The sequence below is a fragment of the Onychomys torridus genome, chromosome 4, assembly GCF_903995425.1.
Source record: "Onychomys torridus chromosome 4, mOncTor1.1, whole genome shotgun sequence".
Classification (NCBI taxonomy): Eukaryota; Metazoa; Chordata; class Mammalia; order Rodentia; family Cricetidae; genus Onychomys; species Onychomys torridus.
In genome coordinates this window covers 18,423,885-18,450,282 of record NC_050446.1, presented here as the reverse complement: position 1 = coordinate 18,450,282, position 26,398 = coordinate 18,423,885, and the positions used below count along the sequence as shown (strand labels likewise).

The window sequence follows — 26,398 nt, the reverse complement described above, 5'->3', positions numbered from 1 at the left end:
AAAAGAAGGTATATTCCTTTGTGTTTGGGGGAAATGAACTATAGATATCTGTTAAGTTCATTTGAGTCATAGCATCTGTTAGTTCTATTAATTTTCTGTTAATTTTCTGTCTGTCAGACCTGGGTGACAGTGGGTTGTTAAAGTCTCCCACATTTAGTGTTTGGAGTTTCATGTGTGATTTAAGCTTTAGTAATGTTTCTTTTCTTTTTTTTTTTTTGTTTTTTTTTTGTTTTGTTTTGTTTTTTTTGAGACAGGGTTTCTCTTTGTAGCTTTGCACCTCTCCTGGAACTCACTTGGTAGCCCAGGCTGGCCTCAAACTCACAGAGATCCACCTGGCTCTGCCTCCCAAGTGCTGGGATTAAAAGCGTGTGCCACCACTGCCTGGCGTAAACTTTCTTTTACAAATGTGGGAGCCCTTGTTTGGGGCATAACTGTTCAGAATTGAGATTTCGTCTTGATAGATTTTTCCTGTGATGAATATGAAATGTCCTTTTGTGTATCTTTTGATTAATTTTAGTTTGAAGTCTATTTTGTTAGATATTAGGTCCATTTGATTGGAAAATATTTTCTAAACCCTTTACTCTGAGATAATGTCTGTCTTTGAAGATAAGGTGTGTTTCTTGTTATACAGCAGAAGAATGGGTTCTGTTTTCATATTCATTCTGTTAGTCTGTGTCTTTTTAGAGGTCAATTGAGTCCATTGATATAAAGGGATATTAATGACCAGTGTTTGTCAATTCCTATTATTTTTTGGTTTTGTTGGTAGTGGTGATAGTGTGTGTGTTTCCCTTTTGGGGGATTTGCTGGTGTGAGATTATCTATTGCCTATGTTTTCATGGGTGCAGCTAACTTCCTTGGGTTGGAGTTTTCCCTTTAGTACTTTCTGCAGGCCTGGATTCGTGGATAGATATTATTTAAATCTTATTTTGTCATGGAATATTTTGTTTTCTCCATCTATGGTCATTGAAAATTTTGCTGGGTGTAGTAGTCTGGGCTGGCATTCATGGTCTCTTAGTGTCTGCAAAATGTCTGTCCAGGACCTTCTGGCTTTCAGAGTCTTCACTGAGAAGTTGGTATAATTCTGATAGGTCTGCCTTTATATATTACTTGGCCTTATTTCTTTGCAGCTCTTAACATTCTTTCATTATTCTGTATGTTTAGTGTTTTGAATATTATATGGTGAGGGAACTATTTTTTTTTTTTTAGGTCCAGTCTTTTTGGTACTCTGTAAGTTTCTTCCATCTCCATATGCATGTCCTTCTTTAGGTTGGGAAAAGTTTCTTCTATAATTTTGTTGAATATTTTTTCTGTGCCCCTATGCTGGAATTTTTCTCCTTCTTCTATCCCTATTACTCTTATGTTTGGTCTTTTCATGGTGTACCAGATTTCCTTGCTGTTTTGTGGTAAGAATTTGTTGTATTTAACATTTTCTTTGATCAGTAAATCTATTTCCTCCATTGTATCTTCAACATCTAAGACTCTCTCTTCCATCTCTTACATTTTGTTGGTTATGCTTGCATCTCTAGTTCCTGTTCATTTACCTAGATTTTCAGTTTCCAGAATTCCCTCAATTTGTGTTTTCTTTATTGCCTCTATTTGAATTTTCAAGTCTTGAATTCTTTCCTTCACCTGTTTGATTATTTTTTTCTTGGCTTTCTTTGAGGGATTTATTGATATCTTCCAACTTTTTTGCCTTTTCCTCCATTTCTTTAAAGGAATTTTTCATTTATTCTTTAAGGGATTCTATCATCTTCATAAAGTTATTTTTAAGGTCACTTTCTTCTGATTTATCTATGTTGGGATGTTCAGGTTTTGCTGTTGTAGAAGCACTAGGTTCTGGTGCTGCCATTTTATTCTTTATGTTGTTGAATGTATTCTTACACTGTGGTTTACCCATTTGGGTTTAGGTTAATTATAGGTACAGGTGTTGATTTTTCTGATGTCTTTGTTGGATTGGTCTTTTGTTGCTTTATTCTCTATTTCCTTTATTGTCTTTTGGCCTGATTGGCCAAGGGTTCTGTGTAATTTGCTGGTTGTCAGGTAAATAGGACTCTCTTATCTGAGGTTTGTGGAGGTTTTTGTGCTAGATCCAGGGTATAGTTCATTTCTTCTGTCTGATGTGGGCTTTATTTGTGCCTATATGGTCTGTTCTACGAACCGGTTTGGGTTGTTCCTGTGCCTATGGAGTCTGTTCTTCCAACTGGCATAGGTGCCTGTCCTTCCAGCTGGTATGGGTGGTGCTTGTGCCTGCAGGGTCTTCTGGAGAGGGTTGTTCAAGGGGAGGCTGCTCTTCTCTGATTTGTGCAGGTGGTGCTTGTGCCTCTAGGGGCTGCTCCTCTAGTTGGTACAGGTGGTTCTTGTGCCTCCATGGGCTCATTTTCCAATGGGTGCAGGTGCTGCTTGTGTTTCTAGGGGTTGCTGATGTTGCAGAGAATGGTTGGCCAGGGGGAGGATGTTGGGTTCAGTGGATTTGGGCTGTGCAATGGGCCTTGTATGGCCTTGTATGTCCAAAGGGTGGCTGCAGTGGTGAAACTTCAGTATGATAGAGATCTGATTCCTCTGAAAATTAATTCAGAAATGCAAATCACTTTGCAAAATATATCTGAAAAAATTATCAACTCTGAAAATTTTTGAGCAAAGAAAGACAAATGGAGTAGCCAGGATTTTATAGATAAAATACAGGGGCAAAAGATGAAAATATAGCTACTTTCTTTTAACCCACCCCCCAGTTCACAACCATAATGTTGTGATACATTTTTTAAAAAATAAAGTTGAAAACAGATCTGGACAAGAATGATAGCATTACAGAATTCTATTTGACACTTTCTAAAAATGGGTAATGCAAATTTGAACAGTTCCCACTGACAATTACATTGAAATGACGTACAATTTAGAGAATGTCATTATTGGACTTTCTCCAGAGCTCGCTTCTTCCTAATTCTCCTCTTTATAAAGGAATTATGCCATTTGTAATTTGTTTTACCTGTAAGCCTTCCTTGCTTCTTCCTGGAATAAAAAAGAGGAAAATAAAATTTCAAAACCAAAACAGAAGTACTTGGATCCCAGATAGACCAGCTGTAAGTGGAATTGTTCCTCTCAGCTTCGATAACAGTCATGTATTCTTCCACTTCCTGTAGAAAAATAGATTGTGTACATAAGTGCTTATTGAAGACTATTATCCCGGTGGATGAAAAGTCAACATGAAATTAATTTTTAGAGGCACAAACACCAAAAGAAATCTTAAGTGTTTTAGAAAGCCATTATCTTAAAGGTTATAGTACAGTATTTCATGTAGACCATATGATCAATTTGCCTTTACTTCTCACCTCCAGTAAACCAACATCAATTGTCCCTGAAAAGGAGATATTTCACATTAATCATTATTAATTCAAAATATCAGAAAACATCCCAGATAGAGTCTTTGAGGGTCTCTCAAACTTGATCTAAAATTTCACATGCCAAGTAATCATCTGCATTGTTTCAGCATTCTTATCACACAAGCTTCCACAGAACAGTCCACTGAGCTATGAGAACTCAATGGCTTTTCCAGCTTGATGTTCAGATACTACCATAATCCCCCCCAAAACAAATGTTCAGTTCTGTCATAATACTTTACTCCCATTACCAGTTAATGTCTTAATAGAGTTTCTTGGCAATGAAGGGTTTCTTTCATCTTATAGCCTGCCATCATCCAAGGAAATCACACTTTCTGCAGCAAAAGCCAAGGAGGCTCATTGATTCATGGGTTGCTTTCCATGGCTTTGTCACTCTGCCTTCTTATAGGACCTAGAACTTCCCAACCAGTTGTGGCACTTCCTTCAGTGACAGGGAACCACCAACATCAAAGATCAATCAATTGTAATTTTCTGTGGTGGTCTTCATTTGCTGGAAAGAGAGGTTTCTTTCATGAGAGGTGGTAGCTACACTTACCTTTGGTTATAAGGACACAACTTAGAATGTAGTAAGGAATTATGGAAATCTAAAAAAGTATTAGCAGTAGACTCTCTTCTAAGATCCATGACCTTGATGGCCCAGAGAAGCTGCCTGGTTTCCCAGTACCAGGCATGATTTCTGTCCTGTTGAATGAGCCTCAAGTCCAATTAGATAGTGTTGGTTGCCACCAACATGTGAGTGTCCCTTATTGTACCTTTAGGCATACCTTGCCATTGTTGTGTTTCATAGGTGTGGCAGCTGGGGTAGAACTGTGTAATTTTTTTTCCTTCTTTAGAAGCTTGTGTGGTATTTTCTAGAAGCATGCAAACTAGACCTCAGAAAAAGACATTATCAAATCAGATCATCTCAGAGCATGAGAGTCCTGTGTCTTAAGTATACACTGCCTTCAGAAATAGAGGTCCACTTGCAACCCTAATATGAAACAAAGGGCTACATCAATAATTTACATTGTTTTGTGAGTAAATTGGACTACCCTGACCAAGCATTTGAAGGAAGGTTTCTGGAGCCTGTACTGGAGTTACATTAGTCTATGGTTCTTTTTTGAAGCATGATCAGTCCAAGTGTCTTAATTTAAGATACATACCATATATAGATAATATGTATATCTATATATATACATACACTTATGTGTATTGTGTAAGGACCCAGCAGGTTGTATTTATATAAGTTTGTACACACACACACACACACACACACACACACACACACACACACCAATAATAATCATGAATATATGGGGATGGGGCACTGGAGGATTTCAAGGTAGGTTAGCAAGGTGAGGCTGGAGGGGGAAAAGAGAAGGTATAAAGTGATGTGGATATTTCAATTTAAATCATCAATCAAAAATTGCACCATATGTTTGCCCACAGTCCAGGTTTGTGGGGTCAAATTCTCATTTGGAATTCTTTCTTTCACAATGACTAGCCTATGTCAAGCTGATATGAAACTATTTAGCAAACTAATTTTCCACTTTTTGTATTCTTACTGTTTGTTGAAGTCTTTCTCTGAAACTATCACCTACCAAAAGACTATACAAGTGTTTTTTTTATAATTCATAAATTTTATATTTAGTATTATTACTATTTAAGAATAATTTAGGTATAGATTAAGATCTAATTCAAATATGTTTATAATTTCAGTAATATTTATTAAGAATTTTATCTTCCTATTAAATTATATAGGGTTTGTTATTAGAAATCTATTGGGCTTAGGTCTAATTCTTCTGGAGCCATTCATTCAATATTTCATCCCTATAATTACCATAGTTCTTTAAATCACATATTGCACATTCTCCTGTTTCTTGAGATTACATTCTACATCAGTAATATTTTATTAAATCATTGGAATTATATCTATATCTCCAAAGGAATATGATACTTAGTGTATCAACTATGTATAAAATTAGAGAAAATGGTCAGTATAACAACTGAGGTTTCAATTTACTGAATATTGTGCATCTGTATTTCCTAGTAATCGTTCATTTTTCTACAACATTTCAGAGTTTCCTTATAAGAATCTTACATATACACATAAAATCCTTTACATAGGGATGGATCTCATATTCTACTACTTTCCTATATTCATTCTGTTCTCCTATGAACTGTAGACTCTTTTGGGTCCAAAGAAATACTTATATGTCTCTCTTATTGTTGCTGACAGAACAGTTCTCTAGTTCTTCCAGAGAAATCACTGTATAGTAACTGACTTCTTTTATCTCTTCTTAGAAATAAGCATATGCAAAATGTAATGCAGTATAGCTTGCATACAGATAGTTGTCTGTTTTGGTGATCACTTACCCTACCTTTATGAGATGATCAGATTTGTAGCAGTACCTCCTAGTGTATAGGAAAACCTTTAAGAAGTGTAAAATCCTATAATTAGTCTTACCATATCCATAATGCTAAAATATAGGATAGTCTTTGTTCCACTGCCATTTAACTCTTCTAATTAATGATGAAAAGCTGGACATAGTGATAATTGATGTTAGTTTGGAGTACTGTCATGTGAAATGTGTGTGTGTGTGTGTGTGTGTGTGTGTGTGTGTGTGTGTGTGTGTTTGCATGTGTTGTTTTTATTTTCACTGTTTGCTTAATGAAAGCATAAGCTGTATTTAATACATACTGTTATAATCTTGATCCCATCTAGTGACTGTGATTTCAGATATGGGAGAAGGTTTGGGCAAGGCAAATTTTGAGTTTCTTCATCTTCATTTCTATGGTTAATGTTAATAGCTAAACTTGACAATACCTAGTATCAGCTATGAAATAAAACTTTGGGGATGTCTGGAGAGCATTTTCCTTGTTGGACTAATTTAGGTGAAAAAGGGCACCTAAACCTGTGTGGTATATTCCATGGGCTGCTATCCTGATCTGTATAAATGAGGAGAATGCAAGCTTGGCACCACTATTCATTATTTTACTTCTAGAGGGTAGATGCTATGTGATGAGCACCCACACATAGCAGAATGCCTTCCTTGCCTTGATTGATTGTGAACCTCAAAATATATTTCCCCTTCTTCATTAAAGTTTAATGTCAGCAATAAAACAACCTCTGGAGGCATCACGATCCCCAACCTCAAGCTCTACTATATATCTACCATAATAAAAACAGCTTGTACTGGCATAAAAACTGACATGTGGACCAATGGAATTGAATTGAAGACCCTGACACTAACCCGCACACCTATAAACATATAATTTTTGACAAAGAAGCCAAAAATGTACAATGGAAAAAAAGAAAGCATCTTCAACAAATGGTGCTGGCATAACTGGATGTCAATGTGTAGAAGGTTGCAAATAGATCCATATCTGTCACCGTGCACAAAACTTAAGTCCAAGTGGATAAAAGACATCAACATAAATCCAGTTACTCTGAACCTGACAGAAGAGAAAGTAGGAAGTGGTCTAGAATGCATTGGCACCAGAGATCACTTCCTAAATATAACACCAGTAGCCCAGACACTGAGAGAAACAATCAATCAATGGGACCTGTTGAAACTGAGAAGCTTTTGTAGAGCAAAGGACACAGTCAACAAGACAAAGCAACAGCCTACAGAATGGGAAAAGGTCTTCACCAACCCCACATCTGACAGAGGGCTGATATCCAGAATATATAAAGAACTCAAGAAATTAGACATCAAAATGCCCAACAGTCCAATTAAGAAATGGGCTATAGAACTAAACAGATAATTCTCAACAGTGGAGTTCAAATGGCTGAAAGACATTTAAGGAATTGCTTAACATCCCTAATTATCCGGGAAATGCGAATCAAAACAACTTCTGAGATACCACCTTACACCTGTCAGAATGGATAAAGAAAATGTGGTAAATATACACAATGGAGTACTACTACTCAGCAGAGAAAAACAATGACATCATGAGGTTTCCAGGCAAATGGATGAATCTAGAAAAAATCATCTTGAGTGAGATAACCCAGACTCAGAAGGACGAACATGGTATGTACTCACTCATAGTAGGATACTAGATATAAAACAAAGATGACTAGATTGCTACACAACTCCAGGGAGGCTACCTAGAAAATGGGACCCTAGGAAAGACACAGGGATAGCCCAATAACAGAGAAATGGATGAGATCTACATGAACAACTTGGATGACAGTGGGAGTAATGAAGGGCAAGGTTTGAAGGAAAGAAAGCTTAGGGGAGCAGGAGATCCCAGCTGGATCAAGAACAGAAAGGGAGAACAAGGAATGACAGACCATGATAAATGAAGACCACATGAGAACAGGAATAGACAGAGTGCTGGAGAGGTCCCCAGAAATCCACAATGATACATCCTCTGTAGACTGCTGGCAATGGTCGAGAGAAAGCCTGATCTGACCTAGTCTGATGTTCAGATGGTCAAACACCCTAACAGTCATGCTGGAACTCTCATCCAATAACTGATGGAAGTGGATGCAGAGATCCTCAGCCAGGCCCTAGGTGGAGCTCCAGGAGTCCAATTGTCGAGAAAGAGGAGGGACTGTAAGAGTGTGAATTGTTGAGACCAAGATTGGAAAAGCACATGGACAAATAGCCAAACTAATGGAAGCACATGAATTATGAACCAAAGGCTGTGGAGCCCCCAGCTTGATCAGGCCTTCTGGATAAGTGAGACAATTGAATAGCTTGAACTGTTTGGGCGGCATCCAGGCTGTGGGACTGGGACCTGTCCTTAGTGCATGAGCTGGCTGTTTGGAACCTTGAGTTTACACAGGGACACTTTGCTCAGTCTGGAAGGAGGGGACTGGACCTGCCTGTACTGAATCCACCAGGTTTAAATGAATCCCCAGGGGAGTCTTGGCCCTGGAGGAGTTGGGAATGGAGGGGAGGGGCTGGGAGGAAGGTGGGGGCAGGCGCAGGATGGGGAAGGACAGGGGAACCCATGGCTGATATGTAAAATTAAAACACAAATATAATAAATTAAAAAAAAAAGTTTAATGTCAGATCCTTATACACAGCAAAGTAATTGATACAGAAAACAGGTTCCAGGAAGTTAGGGGTGTTATTGTGACAAATTTGTTGTTTGTAGGTTTCTGGAATGTATTTGAGGGGCAAATGTGGAATGGTTTCCAGCTCTGGTCTTGAGAAGTCCTAGAATCCTGTAAGCGGAAATTAGTAGTTGTTTTCTTTGGAGTCTGGAAGACTAGCAAACCAAAAGACATGGGAACAGTGCAACAGTGGAGGCCCAACTCTTAAGCCTTTTCTTTTCTTTTCTTTTTTTTTTTCGAGACAGGGTTTCTCTGTGTAGCTTTGCGCCTTTCCTGGATTTCACTCTGTAGACCAGGTTGGCCTCCAACTCACAATGATCCACCTGCCTCTGCCTCCCAAGTGCTGGGATTAAAGGCATGGGCCACCACCGCCCAGTTTGAATGCATATTTCTTTTTTGTTTGTTTGTTTTCTGATACGGGGTTTCTCTGTGTAGCTTTGGCGCCTTTCCTGGAATTGATACTGCAGTCCAGGCTCGAATCAAACTCACAGAGACCCACCTGCCTCTGCCTCCCAAGTGCTGGTAAAGGTATGCACCACCACGGCTGGCCAGAGAACAAATCTTTATTGGGAACTAGGATATAGGCCATTTAGTTACGTTTGGGCAAAAAATTAAAAAAGAAAATAAAATAAATTTAAAAAGATGGCCTTACTCTTTCTTGCCCTGAGCTGATTGAGACTGAATTCAAAACTGATGTTAAGTGGAGGAAATTGATAACACCGGTGACATTCAAACTATGACATGGCTGCTGTCCATGTTGCTTATTCTTACTCACAATGAAAGAGAAGAGAAAGACATGGAAATACTGAAGTTTGGCTAAGAACAGAAATGTGAGTTACTGAAAAACTGCACACCCAGTGGAGCTGAGACAACACCCGCAATTGTTAAAAAGATTAGAATTCTTGTAGCTTTTGTCTAAGGTTGAGGCCTCAGCCACTTTATCCTTGTTGCCATTCTTGTTCAGGTCATGTTTATGTAGCCATTCAGGTGGGACTCCAGGAAGCTAAGGAATTCTGAGAGCAGTGGTAGGAAAGGAAGTCCAACTGACTATACAATACCAGATGACCAGTCCTGGAAACATACACCAAGTTTATACTCAGAATGTATGTAATATGAGCTGAACAGGTTGTACTTACATGCTATATATTTATTATATAGTATATATCATATATCTAGAAAGAGTATTGTGTACATGTGTGTGCAACAACAATTAAAAAGAGCTCATGAACTGAAAAGATCACAAGGCAGAGGCTACATGGGAGGGCTTGGAGGGAGGAAGGAAAAGGGGAGATAAGAAAATGGTACAATTATAATCATAAAATAAACACCAATTTTTAAAGTCACTAAGACAAAAGCAAAACTATATTTCAAAAGCAAAACCATAACATGATTTATATATTTGTATCAGAGAGAGAAGGGAGGGCAGAAGGCAGGGGAGAGAAGGGGAGAGGAGAGAAGAGGGAAGGGAAGGACAGTAGAAGAGAGTGCTCCATCATGAAAATTCAAGTGAAACTTAAGAACATAAATTGAGAATTCTGCTATAGGGGCTGTTTCTCAACATCCACCTAGGGGGATGTTTCCCAGGAAGCAAAACCAAGACTGTTGGAACTATGATCAAGCAATCAGGGCCTCTTCAAGAACACTTGGAAGTAACATTAAAAAGGTACTGTTGTTGGAGGAATGAAGTATGCAAGTGTAAGAAGAGCATGGAGGCTTAGGCATGGGTTCTTGTTGAGGTTAGACAGTGTGTTTAAGGGGTCGCTTCCCAGAAAGAAGACCATAGTGTGGAACTGCGAAGCTGTAGCCTAAAATACAGTAAAGAGACCAGAATACTGGAAATGCTAGGAGTTTACTATAGATGAGATAAGCTGGCCAATGAAGTAAAACTGAAGAAAGAGACCCACAGAGAGAAAGGGACATAGACAGAGAGAGACAGAGACAAACACAGCGTGGATTGATCTTGTATCCTGCTACTTTACTGAAGGAGTTTATCAGCTGTAGGAGTTCCCTGGTAGAATTTTTGGGGTCACTTATATATACTATCATACCATCTGCAAATAGTGAAAGTTTGACTTCTTCCTTTCCAATTTGCATCCCCTTGATGTCCTTTTGTTGTCTTACTGCTCTAGCTAGAACTTAAAGTACTATATTGAATAAATATGGAGAGAGTGGACAGCCTTGTCTTGTTCCTGATTTTAGTGGTATCGCTTTGAGTTTCTTTCTATTTAATTTGATGATGGCTGTTGGCTTGCTGTAAATTGCCTTTATTGTGTTTAGGAATGTTCCTTTTGTTCCTGATCTCTCTAAGACCTTTATCATGAAGGGGTGTTAGATTTTGTCAAATGCTTTTTCAGCATCTAATGAGATGATCATGTGGATTTTTTCTTTCAGTTTGTTTATATGGTGTATTACATTGACAGATTTTCATATGTTGAACCATCCTTGCATCCCTGGGATGAAACCCAGTTGGTCATGGTGGATATTTTTTTTTTGATGTGTTCTTGGATTCGGTTTGCCAATATTTTGTTGAATATTTTTGTATCAATGTTCATGAGGGAGATTGGTCTGTAATTCTCTTTCTTTGTTGCATCTTTGTGTGGTTTGGGTATCAGGGTAATTGTGGCCTCATAAAAAGAAAGACATATAAAGAAATCCTCAACATCCTTAGTCATCAGAGAAATGCAAATCAAAACAACTCTGAGATACCACCTTACACCTGTCAGAATGGCTATGAACACTCCTCCACTGTTGGTGGGAATGCAAACTTGTGCAACCACTGTGGAAATCAGTATGGTGGTTTCTCAGAAAATTGGGAATCAATCTACCTCAAACCCCAGCCATACCACTCTTGGGCATATAACCAAGGAATGTTCAATCATACCACAAAGATACATGCTCAAATATGTTCATAGCAGCATTATTCATAATAGACAGAACCTGGAAACAATCTAGATGCCCATCAACTTAAGAATGGATTAAGAAATTGTGGTGCATATACACAATGGAGTACTACTCAGCAGAGAAAAACAATGACATCATGAAATGGTGTCCATGCAAATGGATGGAACTAGAAAATATCATCCTGAGTGAGGTAACTCAAACTCAGAAGGACAAACATGGTATGTACTCATAAGTGGATAGTAGATATAAAGCAAAGAATAATCATTCTGCAACCCGCAGAATCAGGGAGGCTACATAGCAGGAGGGACCCTAGGATGACTGTGGCTTATAATAAGTTTTGATATTACTCAATCACTGGGCAAGCCTAAGTGAAACATTTCACTATTAGGATAAGAATTTTTACTGTATCAAGTTCATAATAGAAAAAAATATATAAATAAATAAAAATGAAAAAGGACAGAGTGGGAGAGACAGAGGGAGAGAGACACAGAGAGACAGAGACAGAGATATGGAGATACTGAGAAACAGAGAATGAGAAAATGAGTGACAGAATGACAGAATGAGACTGTGTGCCAGAGGTAGCAGAAACAGATATGCCTACCCCAAGAGTTTGATTCCATCACCAGCCCCAGCTGCAACACATGCAGCTGTCGCTGGGGCTTTTCCTCTCAGATGACTATCTCCTGGATCTGATCTTTTCTTTCTGTGTTACCATACCCTTTTAGAATTGGAGGTGTACAGTGTGCTTTTTTGTATCACATCTTTGTAACATGTTTTTGTTTTTATAAGGCTCACAGTTAAAAGACTACTTTGATTTTCAGAAGATATTTTTGATATTGGATTTTTCAAAGAATTTTTCAACTTTTAAAGACTATGGGGAATTTCAAAGTTAAATTTATATATTTTGCATTATAGAACGGCCATGAGCCTATGGAGACAAGAGTTTAAAGCTTAAAACTGATGTGTTTAGTAGATAGTTAGTAATGGTTTATATTTATTTAAACTTAAAAAGATCTAGAATTACTTAGGATACAAACCTTTGGATTTGTCTGTGTGGGATTTTCTAGAATGGCCTAATGGAAGTTCAAAGACTCACCCTTAATATGAGGATAGCATTCCATGATCAGAGATTCTGGACTGCATACAAAGGAGGAGGCAAACTGAACACCAGCATTTATTGCTTTCTGCCTCCTACCTGTATACATATTGTGACCAGATGTCTCATGCCTCTGCCGCTATGCCTTTCCTATCATGGACTGTACCCTTACACAATAAACTCCCCCTTTCCACTGAAATTGCTTTTATAAGATGCTTAATCACACCAATAAGAAATATAATTAGTATACCTGGATATATATATATATGTATTATAGTGTACATGTACACTATAATACATACAATCATGGGCTGTTTTAAATGTTCTACAAGGATATATAGTTTGTATGTATATGGTTTTCATGTAATCTCATAGCTAAAATTTAAGCAATTTAGAAACAAAATTTACATGGTCTTACACACATCAGTTAACTTTTCCCCACTATCATTTCTGCATGCCTTCAGTGGAAATTCCACTAATGAGATCCATATTTGTAAATTAATTTCAAATAATAATCCAAATACCATATATAAAAAAATTAAATGCTTTTGAGAAAATTCAAAAATCACTAATATACACTAGAATTAGGCTAACCTTATGTTTTCATCAGTGAAATTTGCCTTGCCTGGAGCTGCTGACATATTAGATCACACAGCAAAGTTTCTGTCTGATTCTGATCTTTTTTTTTATATCTACATGCATTTTCAAAATATCATTTAAAATAATTTAGACAGTATATGTTAAGGGAGATATAAAATTAATGTTTACAAAGAGTTGCATTCTAGAGGAGCTTTTTAAATTGCCAAAATAAAATAATTTGCCCTAATTGTTCAGTTTCAAGGTTCATTTTCCAGTCATTAATTAAATCTCAATATTGGTAGTATATTTCATTATTGATTAATGTATGATAAATACTATATTAGGATTCCTCAGATTATAAATTGGTCTTTAAATAAATAAACAAACTAGGGACAACATAAGATAAACCGGAGCATAGCTCCTGCTCCTGGCACAGGTTAGATTCTGAGTGGGCATTAGCAGGCAGGCAGGATGGATAGGAGGAAACACCAGCAGCACTTTTTTTTTCCTCAGAAGAGAAGTGCATTTAAATTCTGTCATGAGAATTCCTTCTGTGAACTATTTCAGAGCACTAGTTGAATATAAAGTCCTGTTCTGTTATTCAGCTCCTTTGTAAGATTGGAGAAATTACTTAAACTTTCAGATGTTTATGTTTCCCCTTTATTTAAATAAATGTAATAATCCTTCATTAGGAAATAATGGGAATTGAGAGTGATTGTGTTTATTAAAATGCCTAGCCAGGAGCTGGGCTGAGTTCAGAATAGATATTTACTATTTAATTTTCTAAATTATGCCTAAATCACTTTGCTTTTCATTACCAATTGGAGTCAAAAGTTTACACTGTAGATTTTTGGAATACAGAGTAACAACCATTACCAAATAACTACTGTCATTTTGAAGTCACTTGTTTTAATCGTCTGGAAATGTAAGCGTACCTGCCCCTCTCAGTTGAGACTATACAACTCAGCCCCTCAAGGCTGTGACACAATATCAGACATTAATAATATAAAAGAAAGTAAAAGATTCCTTATCCAGCACTACTGCTCCCAGCCCCAAGAGTGGTATGAACATGAAGGAAGAAGGTAAAGGAATGGGCAAAGCTGCTCATCTGCAGTCCACAGATTCAATCAGGGAAGGAGCTGGGGCCAAAATATACATTTCAAGGACTTTCATGACCTACTCACTCCAAAAAGCACCCAATTCCACGTAACTATTTGTCTACAGCCACCACTTAAGAGTTTGGCACTCTCGGGATCCAATCACCTGGCAATAGTACCACCTCCTGGGGGCCCAAGATTTCAGTTCGTGGATCTTTCCAAGAACACTTCATATCTTTAACTGTCTGAGAAGCTGAACTACATGTATAACAGAGAAATATGTCCTAAAGTGGGATTTAAGTTTATAATTTTGTTATTGAATTTATAAGATCTTGACTTTAGGAACATATGCAGTCAGTCTAAACCATTGATCAAGGTCAATATTATTACCACACAGTTCATTAGAAATCCCTAAGCTTAATCCCCAGTGACAGGGGAAAGCAATCCAACCCTGCTAAATCATAATCTGCATTCGAGCATAACTCTAAGTGATTCTACAAAGAGCAGCCAAAGTATAAAGGCACTGGCTCACACCCTGTACAGTGAGATTGACACTAGAGAAGTGTAGAAACTCTCATTTCAGTTTATGTTTCTATCGCTTGCTTTTCTCATATGAACTTTAACTGAACTTGCATAAAGTACTAAGTCAGGAGTAAAAGTAAACTTGTTATAGCATTGTCCATGCCATTCACAGGTACTGAAAATTCATTAGAGTCCTAAACTTGAAAGAGTTTCTGTTTATTCTATGGACAGTCAAAGCCTTATTAATATTTCTCCTTAGACTTCAGGGAATTGTTTGAAGTTTTGTGTCGAATGTCATCTTGTCAATATTTGTGCTTTGTACACATACTAGGAGACATTGATATAGGTTGAGCATCCCAAATTTGAAAGTCTAAATTCTGAAATGATTCAATGCTTAAAAGATTATGAGCATGACTTGGATGCCATGAGAAGAAATTTTCACACCAGACTTCATGTGGCAGACTCAGGTCACAGCATGGGAATATTGAAAAGGCTGTATAAATTATTGTTTTGCATATAATATATAAATGTATATATAATATTTTATTTATACAGTGTACATATTATTTATATAGTGTATATTGTACATTTATATGGCATGTGTTGTATATTTTATATGATATATGGTATATATTATGAAAAATAAATGAATTGTGTTTATCCTTGCTACCCACCCAAAAAGTACCTCCTCATGTTTCCATGGGTATAAAAACATGAAACATAAAATGCTTCTCATCCTAAGCTGGTTGGATAATGCACATCCAGCCTATATAATCTACAACTTTGTGAGTGGATCAGAGCCAGGACTGACCAATAACAGGCAACGTGCTGCAGGCAGGCTATGGATGTATTGATGAGCAGGTAACTGTACATAGATAGTGTATGATTATAAGCTCTTTGTGAAACAGGACAGAATAAACCTTCAGTTATATTAATAATAATTTGTTACATTACATAGAAGCAGAGTAGATATCAGAAATAGAAGTATAGTTTGGAACAATTTTGACATTACTAACGTAAACATCACTCATTGCTTTAATTGCTTTCTAATTATCCAATGGTAACATGGAACAAGTGCAAAAGGTCAAGTGGACACAGCGCTTCAGCTCACTCTCCCCTCGGAATGCTTCTCAATCAGTAACTGAATCAAGGTTCCTGAGTTGTAATATACCATGTATTGACATAGCAATTAGAATATTGTAAGGAAGTCCTAATGGAAGCCAACCATGCAAACTCAGGTTCCTTTCATTACAGATAAAAAGACCTGTGGACCTCATGAATTCCAGTGTAAGAACAACAACTGTATTCCAGATCACTGGCGGTGTGATAGCCAGAATGACTGCAGCGATAATTCTGATGAAGAAAACTGCAGTAAGTGAATCTTGCCTAATGACCTTGCAAGCCTGACACCCATTCGATAAGCAGGATGGCAATTTTTATTTCATTCAAGGCAAAGTTTGGACCCCTCTGTCCTGAAGCTCACATTTTTATACATATATGCACATTTGGACAGAATATTCAGAATAAATTGACCTGACTCTTAAAGCATAAAATGATTGGAATGCTTACCCTGGGAGTTATTTTCTTTCTGCTCGCAGAATTGGTAGAAGAGTATCATGAGGTTTAATACAGCCCATTAGTATGCAATGAAGAAAGCCCTTGATGCAAGTTCATACAATGAGCTGACTGATGTGCAGACAGCACAACACATATCATTTTTAACGGATGCTATTCATTCCATTTCTGCCTCAATCCTTTCACACTACAAATTCACCCAAGAGCATCTTTCAGTAAGTTATCATTTATCCTCTCTGGAGTAGTGAACACCATCTGCATTCAGGATACTTTTCTCAAAAAACAGAATAACACTGATGGCATTTGCCTGCTGAACTTTTATGCAATAAATTTGATACCAATAATTATCCAATAATTTTGTTTTCTCACTGAGCCCAAGTATCTGTGCTTAGGCATTAGTTTTTCAGTAAAATTCTTAGCAGTGCTTTTATATATAAGGAAAAAGTGATATCGCCATGGTTAAAATGAGAAAATAGTCAAATTGTATTTGTTAAGTATCTATATTTTGTTCTCTTCTAAAATGATTAGATGCAGATGGATAACAATAATATCTGTTCTTCATCTCATTGGACTAATAGCGATCATTCCCAGGAGGCAATGCCATAATCTGCATAGCAATACATTGTATTAAGGCATGTACTTGGTGTAGTGAAAAATTTATTGAATCACTTTCATATTTAGCCTGGACAACATGTGCTAATATCTCAAATAAGTTTTGGGGCAGTGGGACCTGTGCCTGACAATCAAATGATTTGCTATATCTGAATATGGCAACACCCAGTGAGGTCTCCTATATATATAAAATTCTAATGGATCATGGTTTACAAATGTAAAGAATATTGCATTGACTCATTAGAGTTTTAGACTTGTTTAATCATTAATTAAAACCACATTTATAAAGTAGGTCCTCCTATAAATCCAGTGACTAAAATAAAAATTAGACAAATTTATGATATTAATAAAAGAAAAACAAATTTAAAATATAAGAATGTACATACTTGATGCATCAGATATTCCTTAGATTTGTTGGATGTGCTTAGTCTTAATCATAGAGATACCTTGATTTCATTTTGAAGGATACTGAGGACAACAGGGTAGGAGAGAAGAAACCTTGGAGACTTCACTCAGTGAAATTTCTCCCTGCTTTCCTCCACTGTCCTCCCCTCTCCCTCTTTTCTGCTTGTAACTAGAAATTGAACCAGGGAATTTACACATCCTAGGCAAAATTTCCACCAAGTTTTACATTTAGTTTGAGGTAGAATTTTGCTCATTGGCTAAATTTGCCTTAAACTTACCATGCTGCCCAAGCAGACCTTAGCTTTTTGACCTTCCAGCCTCACCGTCCAGAGTACCTGGTATTATAATCTTGTACCACCAGGCCCAGCTAAGGTAGCCCTTTGTTCACTGAGTTGTTGAAATTACAAAAGAAATTAGATTGTTGCTCTAATAAGAAAAGGAAAAGAAGAGTGAGGGCTGAGATAGCTTCTCTCTACATCATTTGGGGTTTCCAACATGGCTGAGCATTATTATTCAAACATGAGGAAGTCAGCCTGTGACCAAAGGGAGGTGACAGGATTCTGACTTTGTCACTGAAAACATATTCATTAAAAAGACCAAAGGAAAACGTCCATTTAAAATAGCCAATTATGTGTGACCTCTGAGTTTTATATTTAATCTGAGTTTATTGACCAACTAAGATAAGGAATACTGACATTTCAAGGAGACAAAACAGTATGAAAGAATGGGGCAAAGGAAAATAGAAGCATATGAAAGATGAACATACATGGCAAGACAAGTACCACAGTAGATTAACATGTTAAATGCATAATGTGTATGAAAATGAAGTGATCTATATTCACCAAAATAGTTTTGAAGTTTGGATGTTTGAAAATTCTACCCTGCAAGAACCAGAAGTGAATAAAACATTTAAGCATATCAAACACTAGCAGTTTTACACAAGCAAAAAGTTGTCAGTGAAGAAGTTATCACAAAGAGGTTAAAAAGATAGAAATAGCTCAGGTAAGTGTTATTGTGTTAGGATGCCATCAATATATTTTCAATTTCTGATATGAAAGCTAGTGTAAATGGATATTTATATATATATAACATTTATAGCAGGAAACTTAAAAGTTCTTATTAATGAAATCAAACCTGAGGCAGGTTATTGGGGTAATTGCTGGAAGATCAGAGACACAGAACAAGCCACAGCTATCTCACCTTGCTAGTTCCTCAGGTGATCCTTTTTCCTCAGGCTGGAAGCTTCTGAATCCTCCTCCACATGAATCTCAGCTGAACTATGTTGCTCTAAAGCCTGAATGCTTAACCAACCAAATGCTTAACTAACTACATGCTTTACTCCTTTAGTTCCTGGTCCTCATGCCTTATATACCTTTCTCTTTCTGCCCCCACTCCCTGGGATAAAAGGTTGAGTTTCTGGGATTAAAGGCATGGGTCACCATGCTTAGCTGTTTCTAAAGTGGCCTTGAACTCAGAGATCTGGCTAGCTCTGCCTCCCAAGTGCTGGGATTAAAGGCGTTCACCACTATGCCCAGCTTCTGCTCTGGCTTGCTCTGATCTCAAGACAACTTTATTAACATACAAATAAAATCACATTTCAATTCAAATAAAATATCACTATAAACATTATTTAAACATATATGTACTATATGTTCGTTATATGATTCCTAAACTTTACATTATAAATGCATGGGCATACATGTGAGTAGTGGTATGCTATCATATTTTCAAAACTGTTGACCATTAATGTACACTTTGATGCATATTCAGCACTTCCTGTTAATCATATTTTAAGTAACAAAACATATAAGAAATAGCAAATCAATTTTACTTTTTTTTGTTGTTGTTGTTTTCGTTTTTGAGACAGGATTTCTCTATGTAGCTTTGTACCTTTCCAGGAACTCACTTGGTAGCCCAGGCTGGACTGGAACTCACAGAGATCCTTCTGGCTCTACCTCCTGAGTGCTGGGATTAAAGGTATGCGCCACCACCACCCGGCTCAATTTTACTTTTAAGAAACATCACCCACATACTCTTAAATTCTCTTATGGTTTGCTTTACACTTAAGAAACACCCACATACTCTTATATTCTCTTTCGGATTGCTTTGCTTATGAATCTGACTTAGTGTATTTTGTCTTAAATTAGGTTACAAACACTTCAGTTGTATGCATGAGGATAATTCAAATTATTAGTGGAGCCATTAATTTCCAGCTGTGTGTGAAGTCAAATATGCTTTTGCATTCTTATATTCACAAAGGATGACTGGTGTATAGTCATTGATCCTCATCTGCTGATCATTTCATTTGCTAAGTGTTCAATGGATATTGCTTTAGCAATGATCTCTGCTCTAAAATCAAGGAAATGTCACTGCCATTGGAACCATTTCATAATTCAAGCCAGTCTTGAAAATGCCTGAAATGTCTCACCATATTCTTATTATCAATAAAAATGTGATATAAGCCATTGATGATTGCTACATAATCAATGTAGATAAAAAAATATTTAATATATTTTCAATTCATTAGCTAATTTTCTTTTCTTAAATGCCCTGTAATGTTATCCCAAAGTGAGTTATTTTGTACATTGACTAGCTGCCTCTAGTTTATTTGAATTTCTAGAGTCTTCACATTGAATATATATCAAAATATTTTATGGCATATCCCTTACAATAAATGTAACAAACCTAACTTACTGATACCCAATTAATATACCTTTTGTTGAATATTGAGTAACGGATGCTCAGTAGAAAATCTGGAGACTGCATATCTACACTGTCCTGTGAAGTCCTTGGTTCGGAACTTTGATTTTCTTCTTGAAATTCAGTCTCCTTTTCATGAAGGGTGGTTTTGAAAGCAGTTTTCAATGCTGAGACTGTGTTTTTGCCTCCCTTAATATATAAAGAACTAGCCATTCTGTATGGTAACCCCCATGGTTCATTGCTACTTTGAAATCCAAGGGTCTTCAAAGATAGGAAAAAGGGACCCCATAAAAGCTTTGTGCCTGGGCAGATTTACAAAAAAAAAAAAAAACATTTTGGATAGTTCATGGGCTGGGTTCTTATCCACACTCTGGATAGATATACAGTTTATATGAAAGACAGGGTGGGAACAAGATTTTAGTAATTCTAGGGAGAAAGGCTATGTTCAGACATAAATAATGGGTTTTGTTAGCTGCCAGAATAGCCACTCCATGGCTGAAGTTCTAATATACACAAATAATGCTACCTGGCCAAAAATCTGAAAACTGTCCTACATTATGTGAAAGGCTTAACGATTTTATAAAGTGATTGGAATTTTAAAATTAAGTGATTTAAATATATTTAAAAGAGTTTTGTTTTCAGCTATCTAAAGACAAGTAAATGTTCTTTGCCATGTAAATGAGCATTAGAAAATTATTACATACCCTGTTCCTCAATGGCACATGTATGAATGTAGAAGTACCATTGTTGCTGTTCATAGATACATGTGCTGGTAAATTTTAGTGAATGTCAAAAAATACTCAGAATTTCCGTTGTCAATTAAAAATATCTTCATGACAAATAGTAATCTCTCTTCTTTACTGAGCATCAAATCAGATTTAGGATAAAGATTTTATGAAACAAGTTCACTGTGCAACTACTAAGCAAATGCCTCTAACAGATTGCATAACTTATTTATAATATTATGTCAAAACTTTACAACTCCCTATACAGTAAAATATGTTGAAGTCTATGAATCCGTTTAGCTCATAGGAAATATATTTATTTTTAAATAGAGTAAGCACAAGATATAACAGCAGCAGAAAGAATCCTATTCACACTCAAGCACATGTATGTGAATGTTTCCTATGTATTTTCTAAGCATTTAGGTGTGTGTGTGTGTGTGTGTGTGTGTGTGTGTGTGTGTGTGTGTGTGTCTGTGTGTGTGTGTGTGTGTGTGTGTGTGTGTGTATGTGTCTGTGTGTGTGTGTGTGTGTATGCTCTCAAGACATGAGAAGGATCTGTTACAATAATACCCACTACACAAAAGACCTTAGAAAACATCCATTTTAGCTGAGAGATGGCTTTGCAGTTAAGAGCTCCATAACAGGGGACCTGATATTCATGGCAAAACACCAAATGCACATTAAATAATAAATAAATAAATTTTAAAATAGAAAAAAAAATCTGCTTTTGTTGTTGTTTGCTTTGGTTTCTGGGTCTTTCATTTGTTTGTTTGTTTTTGTTGTTGTTATGTTTTATTTTTCCTTGAGTCAAGCTTTTACTATTCAGGCAAGCTAGCCTGGAATGTGCTGTACTCTCCAAGTTGGACTCAAACTTGAATTGTAGGTGTATACTATTAAGCCCAGACAGTTACTTGTTCCCATTCCTCTGAATCATATTTTGTTTTGTTTATAGACTAAATGTCATATGCTGAGATATGGTCAATTCTAAAGCCAAACAAAGTACTCTGTGCTATACGTGACATTTACCACAGTTCTCCATAGTTTCTGTTTACAAAAATGTTTGAGTTACGACCCCAGCCAAGCACTTCTAATGCTCAGAGACTGAATAGCTCTTAGAAAGAGATGTCTAAAGAAGGCTGTATTGTTGAACAGCTCAAGTAGCCTTGTTTCTAATAGAAGGCTAAGCTGTTCATAGTGATTGTGGAAAGCATAAGTCTCCATGTATGTGTTCCTCAGGCTAGATATCTATTACTTATTCCTCTTTCTCATGGACAAGGATAATATTGCATGGGCTACAGCTGCAAAGACAATGAGTGGAAATATGCTTAAAGTGTATTTATTTATGTAGTGTATTATGTAATACCTAAAAGTGGATGTATGTAATCAACAATGCTAAAATATATAAATAAAACATTTTAAGAAGACAAAAATTAGAGAAAACAGAGGCTGATTTTTCTCATTCAAGACTCCCATTTGGAGAAGTGTGATGCCCAGCTGTTACACTAATTACTTCCAGGAACCAAGCTCTGAAATCTGACCTGAACATTAACGACTTTAAAATTACATTTGAAAATTAGTATATTAAATCCCATAGATTCTTCATGAGACTTGCCCCCATATGATCTCATTGCTTCAGCTTGCCCACACCTCTTTTGTTTTTCTGTTACCTCTTCATATTGATCAGAATGCAGCTGATTAAAACATACTTACCCCATGCTTTCTTTCCATCTCCAGAGCCACAGACCTGTACACTGAGAGACTTTCTCTGCAGCAATGGAGATTGTGTTTCATCAAGGTTCTGGTGTGATGGAGAGTTTGACTGTGCAGATGGCTCTGATGAGGTAGGGATCTCCATGAATACACACAAAGAGGTAAATCAGGTCTCATACAGGGTAATCATCATTCAGCATGGTAAGTGTGATCAAGGACAGCTCTGTAGTGCACCCTGCTCTGGATGCCCTGAGGTAGTTTTAATTTATGTGTTATGCTGTACAGTCCTCACAGAATAACTATGCTACTACTGAAAAATAATTCTATAGTGTGTTTTTTCTCCACTGTTTGATATCTGATCAGGGAATATAATGCTTGGAAATCCTCTTCCAGGTGACTGGTGTCCTTGCCATTTGTGGATTTGTTCATCAGCTTGCTGGAGTATTTATAGCTCTTACTAATATTTTATGCATTTTAAAGTATTTCCTTCTTCAGTGGCTACAGTCTTATAAACTTTACTGTGGGTCATCGATTTCCATGAAACCATAGGTTGAGAATTCCTGAGAGGATGGATCACAATCCACTTATTATAAGATCTATGCTTTAGGTGAAAATAGGAGATAATTTCTCTGGACAACTCTGTAAGCTTGAATTGTGCTTAGGCTTCCCTGCTATGTATCATGTGACTCCATGAAGCTTTCAAACTAATCATACTGTAATGATACCAGCTTTTGGCTTATATCACCTGAGGTAAGTTCAGGAACAATCACTTTAAAGGATTTTCATTGTTTCTTAATTGTGCAGGAGGAAAATGGGGAATGTAAGTAAGCCTAAGAGGAAAAGAGGTTTTCAGTTCGTTATAGAAGTCATTGTTCTTTCACTCACATAGTACCTCATAGGCAATTACACATATTTGCTAATCATAAACACCATCCCATCAAATTTAGACTGTAGAGGATCTTCCTTAAAGCTTTAGAGGTTTTTGTTTCATTCCTTAGTTCCCTAAGCATCCATTGATTCCCTTTCTGATAGAAAAGCATAGCATACCTCAACTCTTTGTGCCACAGTGCATAAAACGTAAGGCTTTTCCAGTCTACCATTCTTATAAGGACAGATACTTTCATTTTGTCACCATTTTGGAAAATCCATCCTAATTACAGCTAGGAATGCAGTGTTTGGCCAAAATCATATGTGATTTCTCGCCTCAAGACCACCAAATGTGAACCTTAGGTTTGCAAAAATATCTCAAGAGAAGTTGAAAATTATCTATTTCATTCAAGGCTATTCATAAACCAAAATCAAATCTCCTTTACAAGATTTTACAAGGAGATTACATAGTTTCCATTGACCAGCCACATACTTATTTAGCATCTATCATTTAAAAATGTCTTAAGCACTCCCAAGTCAGGAGGCTATATCTGATGTAAACTTACCCATGCCATAGCTGTAAGGGTTCTGTCCTTAATTACATCACCAGCCTGGGACTGTGCGCCAGCCTAAAAAGTGGACAGGCCCTCTGTGTGTCTCCCTTTTCTCTTTCTGCTCTCTTCCCTCCGCGCGGTCTGTCTGTCTCTCTGTCTCTCTCTCTTTCTGTCCTTCTCTCCCTCTCTCCCAATAAAGCTCTAGAAAGGTAACCGTGGCTTGTGAATCCAGCACTCTTGCTCTGAAGGCATAGCCGCCATGGGCGTTGGCCAGCCACAAGCAGTTTAACCAACAATGGCAGTGTTTTGATTTTTATTTTGCTTTAGTCACTTCAAACTTCCTTGAGCCTTATAAATTCTTGTTGTATGTTATTACTAGATGTTCAAAATATAGAAGAATCAAAATCTATTTTTAGTGTAAGTCTTCCCCAAATATTTTTCATGTCAAAGTAAATATGATTACTAATAGCATCTATCTCATTCATTAAATTCCTGGGCATAGTATTTTCCTGGTTGAAAATGTTTCTAATTACTACTAAGTGTCATCAAGGCAATGCTCCAAGTAAATTATTCTTTATTATGGTCTTCACTAACAGACAGTGTAGTCCATAGTAAATTCTATTTTCTTCTTTAAAGTCTACAATAACATTTCATTTGATAAAGACAGTGAGGCAAATGCCCAAAAAGAGAATTTAGCACAATGCTAGAAAGGACATTGCATAAAGATACTATTATTAGTAAGTAGAAAAGTTGGGAGAACTGTAATTCTATGTATACATACATACTCAGTGTTGGGTGCTTTTAATAATATTTTTTCAAAACAATATGAAATAACAGAATTTTCCCAAGTTCTTGCCCTGAGAAAATTCCTCCCAAAGTCCTGGAAAGAAGCTACATATGGTGTGGAGTATCTGAGAGAAAGGAATCTATGTACACTACGCTCTTTTGTCTGTAAACTTTATTTCTCTATGACAAAATTCTATTTATACAGATTCAGCCCTGTCCTCACATTCAGCTCCTCTCTGTGGCCACTTTTCCTGTCCTCATAGTTTTAGTAAGATCCTATGCTTTTGATCTGATCTTCATCCTCTGTTCCTTCCTCCTCCATCTATATCTGCTTGGCCCTGATAAATCCCACAAAGATCTGCTTTGCCTTCTACTGAACCTCTGTCTCCCACTCTTCTCTCTGGCAACCTGGTTCTGTGTCTGCCTCTGGAATTCAGCTCTGGTCCTTACTGCACCTGGTTATGCAAAGAGCCCTATTGTCCTTAGTTAATCTCTCTGCCAGCCCTTAGCCTGAGGGAAGGGGATGGTCAGAGCTTCATTTGAACAAGAAACAAAGCTATGCATCAGGAGCCTGCTTGTCTCCTAGGCTCAGCAGGGGGAGTTAGTTACCTAGTGGGACAGTGTCTGAGAAGCTTAGCTCTTTGTCAAAATAATCTGGAACTATTTGGGCATGCAAGAATTTTATAGCAGAAGACAGCTGAAATAATAAAAGTTGGATAACACCAAATATTCCATGATAAATGGCTTCCCATATCACAGACCCTTGGCTGGTCACAGTATTTCTTTAATACACGGCTGAATCTCTATAATATATTCTTGTGGCCCTCAAGAAAACCCAATAAGCATAAAATCTGTGAGTTCATAATAGCACTTTTATAGGATCTCAAGTTACTTTTCACTTGCTATAATGTTAATATTCTAAGGGAAATGTAATTTGAAGCTGGAGAGATGCCTCGATGGGTAAGAGCACTGGCTTACAACTGCCTGTAACTACAGTTTCAAGTGAATCTAACTCTCTCTTTTGGTCTTTATAGACACTGCATAGTAAGATGCATGTACATACATGCAGTCAAAACATTCATCCATATAAAATTAAAACAAAGAAATCTTGAAAGAAAAAAAAGGCCAGAGGAGTTAGTAGAGGAGGAGGAGGAATATATTCAAAATATATTAATAAAATTCTTAAAGAATAAAAATTATAGAAAAGATAATGTAAGTTAAATTCAGAATGCAGGGATTTTTTTTGAAGAACAAATAGAATTTCTAAGCAATAAATAATGTTTCCAAAAAACAGAATAGGAAAAAGTTTTATATAAGTTTAGTCTTACCTAAATTCAATATATGGACCTACTCTGAAACCTCATTTTGCCAAATAATATATTTAATTAAAGAAAGATATTTCATGTGGTTTAAACATACCAATGGATTATTATTACTTGTATGGTACTTAAATTTTCCAATGCCATTTCATGTTAAAATATTCTTGAATATATATAAATGTGAGAAGGATGAAATAATTGTGAATTGTGAAATGTTGATGATTTAAATACTTGGTTCATAAGTATGAATGATCTTTATACATGTAGGGCTTAATTGAAAGTCACAGCCAGGAAAATACACACACACACACACACACACACACACACACACACACACACACACTAAAATAAATAAATAAATGAATGAATGAATAAATAAATAAATAAATAAAAACAAAAAAGACCCATAAAACAAAAAACTATGAGCCAATACATTTTTGAATATAGATACAAAAATTGTTACCATAATACTTACAAATTAAGTCCAACAGCCTGTTAAAAAATTATT

The 26,398-nt window shown here is 36.6% G+C and overlaps 1 protein-coding gene across 7 annotated transcripts in view; it reads left to right on the top strand.

The window, feature by feature from the left end:
• Lrp1b (LDL receptor related protein 1B) overlaps positions 1–26,398 on the top strand; it is a 1,919,409-nt gene that overhangs the window by 1,733,471 nt on the left and 159,540 nt on the right. For all 7 annotated transcript variants that reach the window (XM_036183000.1, XM_036183003.1, XM_036182999.1 and 4 more), the window contains 2 exons: positions 15,892–16,008; positions 22,389–22,495. In XM_036183000.1, coding sequence (XP_036038893.1) covers positions 15,892–16,008; positions 22,389–22,495 — 224 coding nt within the window. The remainder of the gene's footprint in view (positions 1–15,891; positions 16,009–22,388; positions 22,496–26,398) is intronic.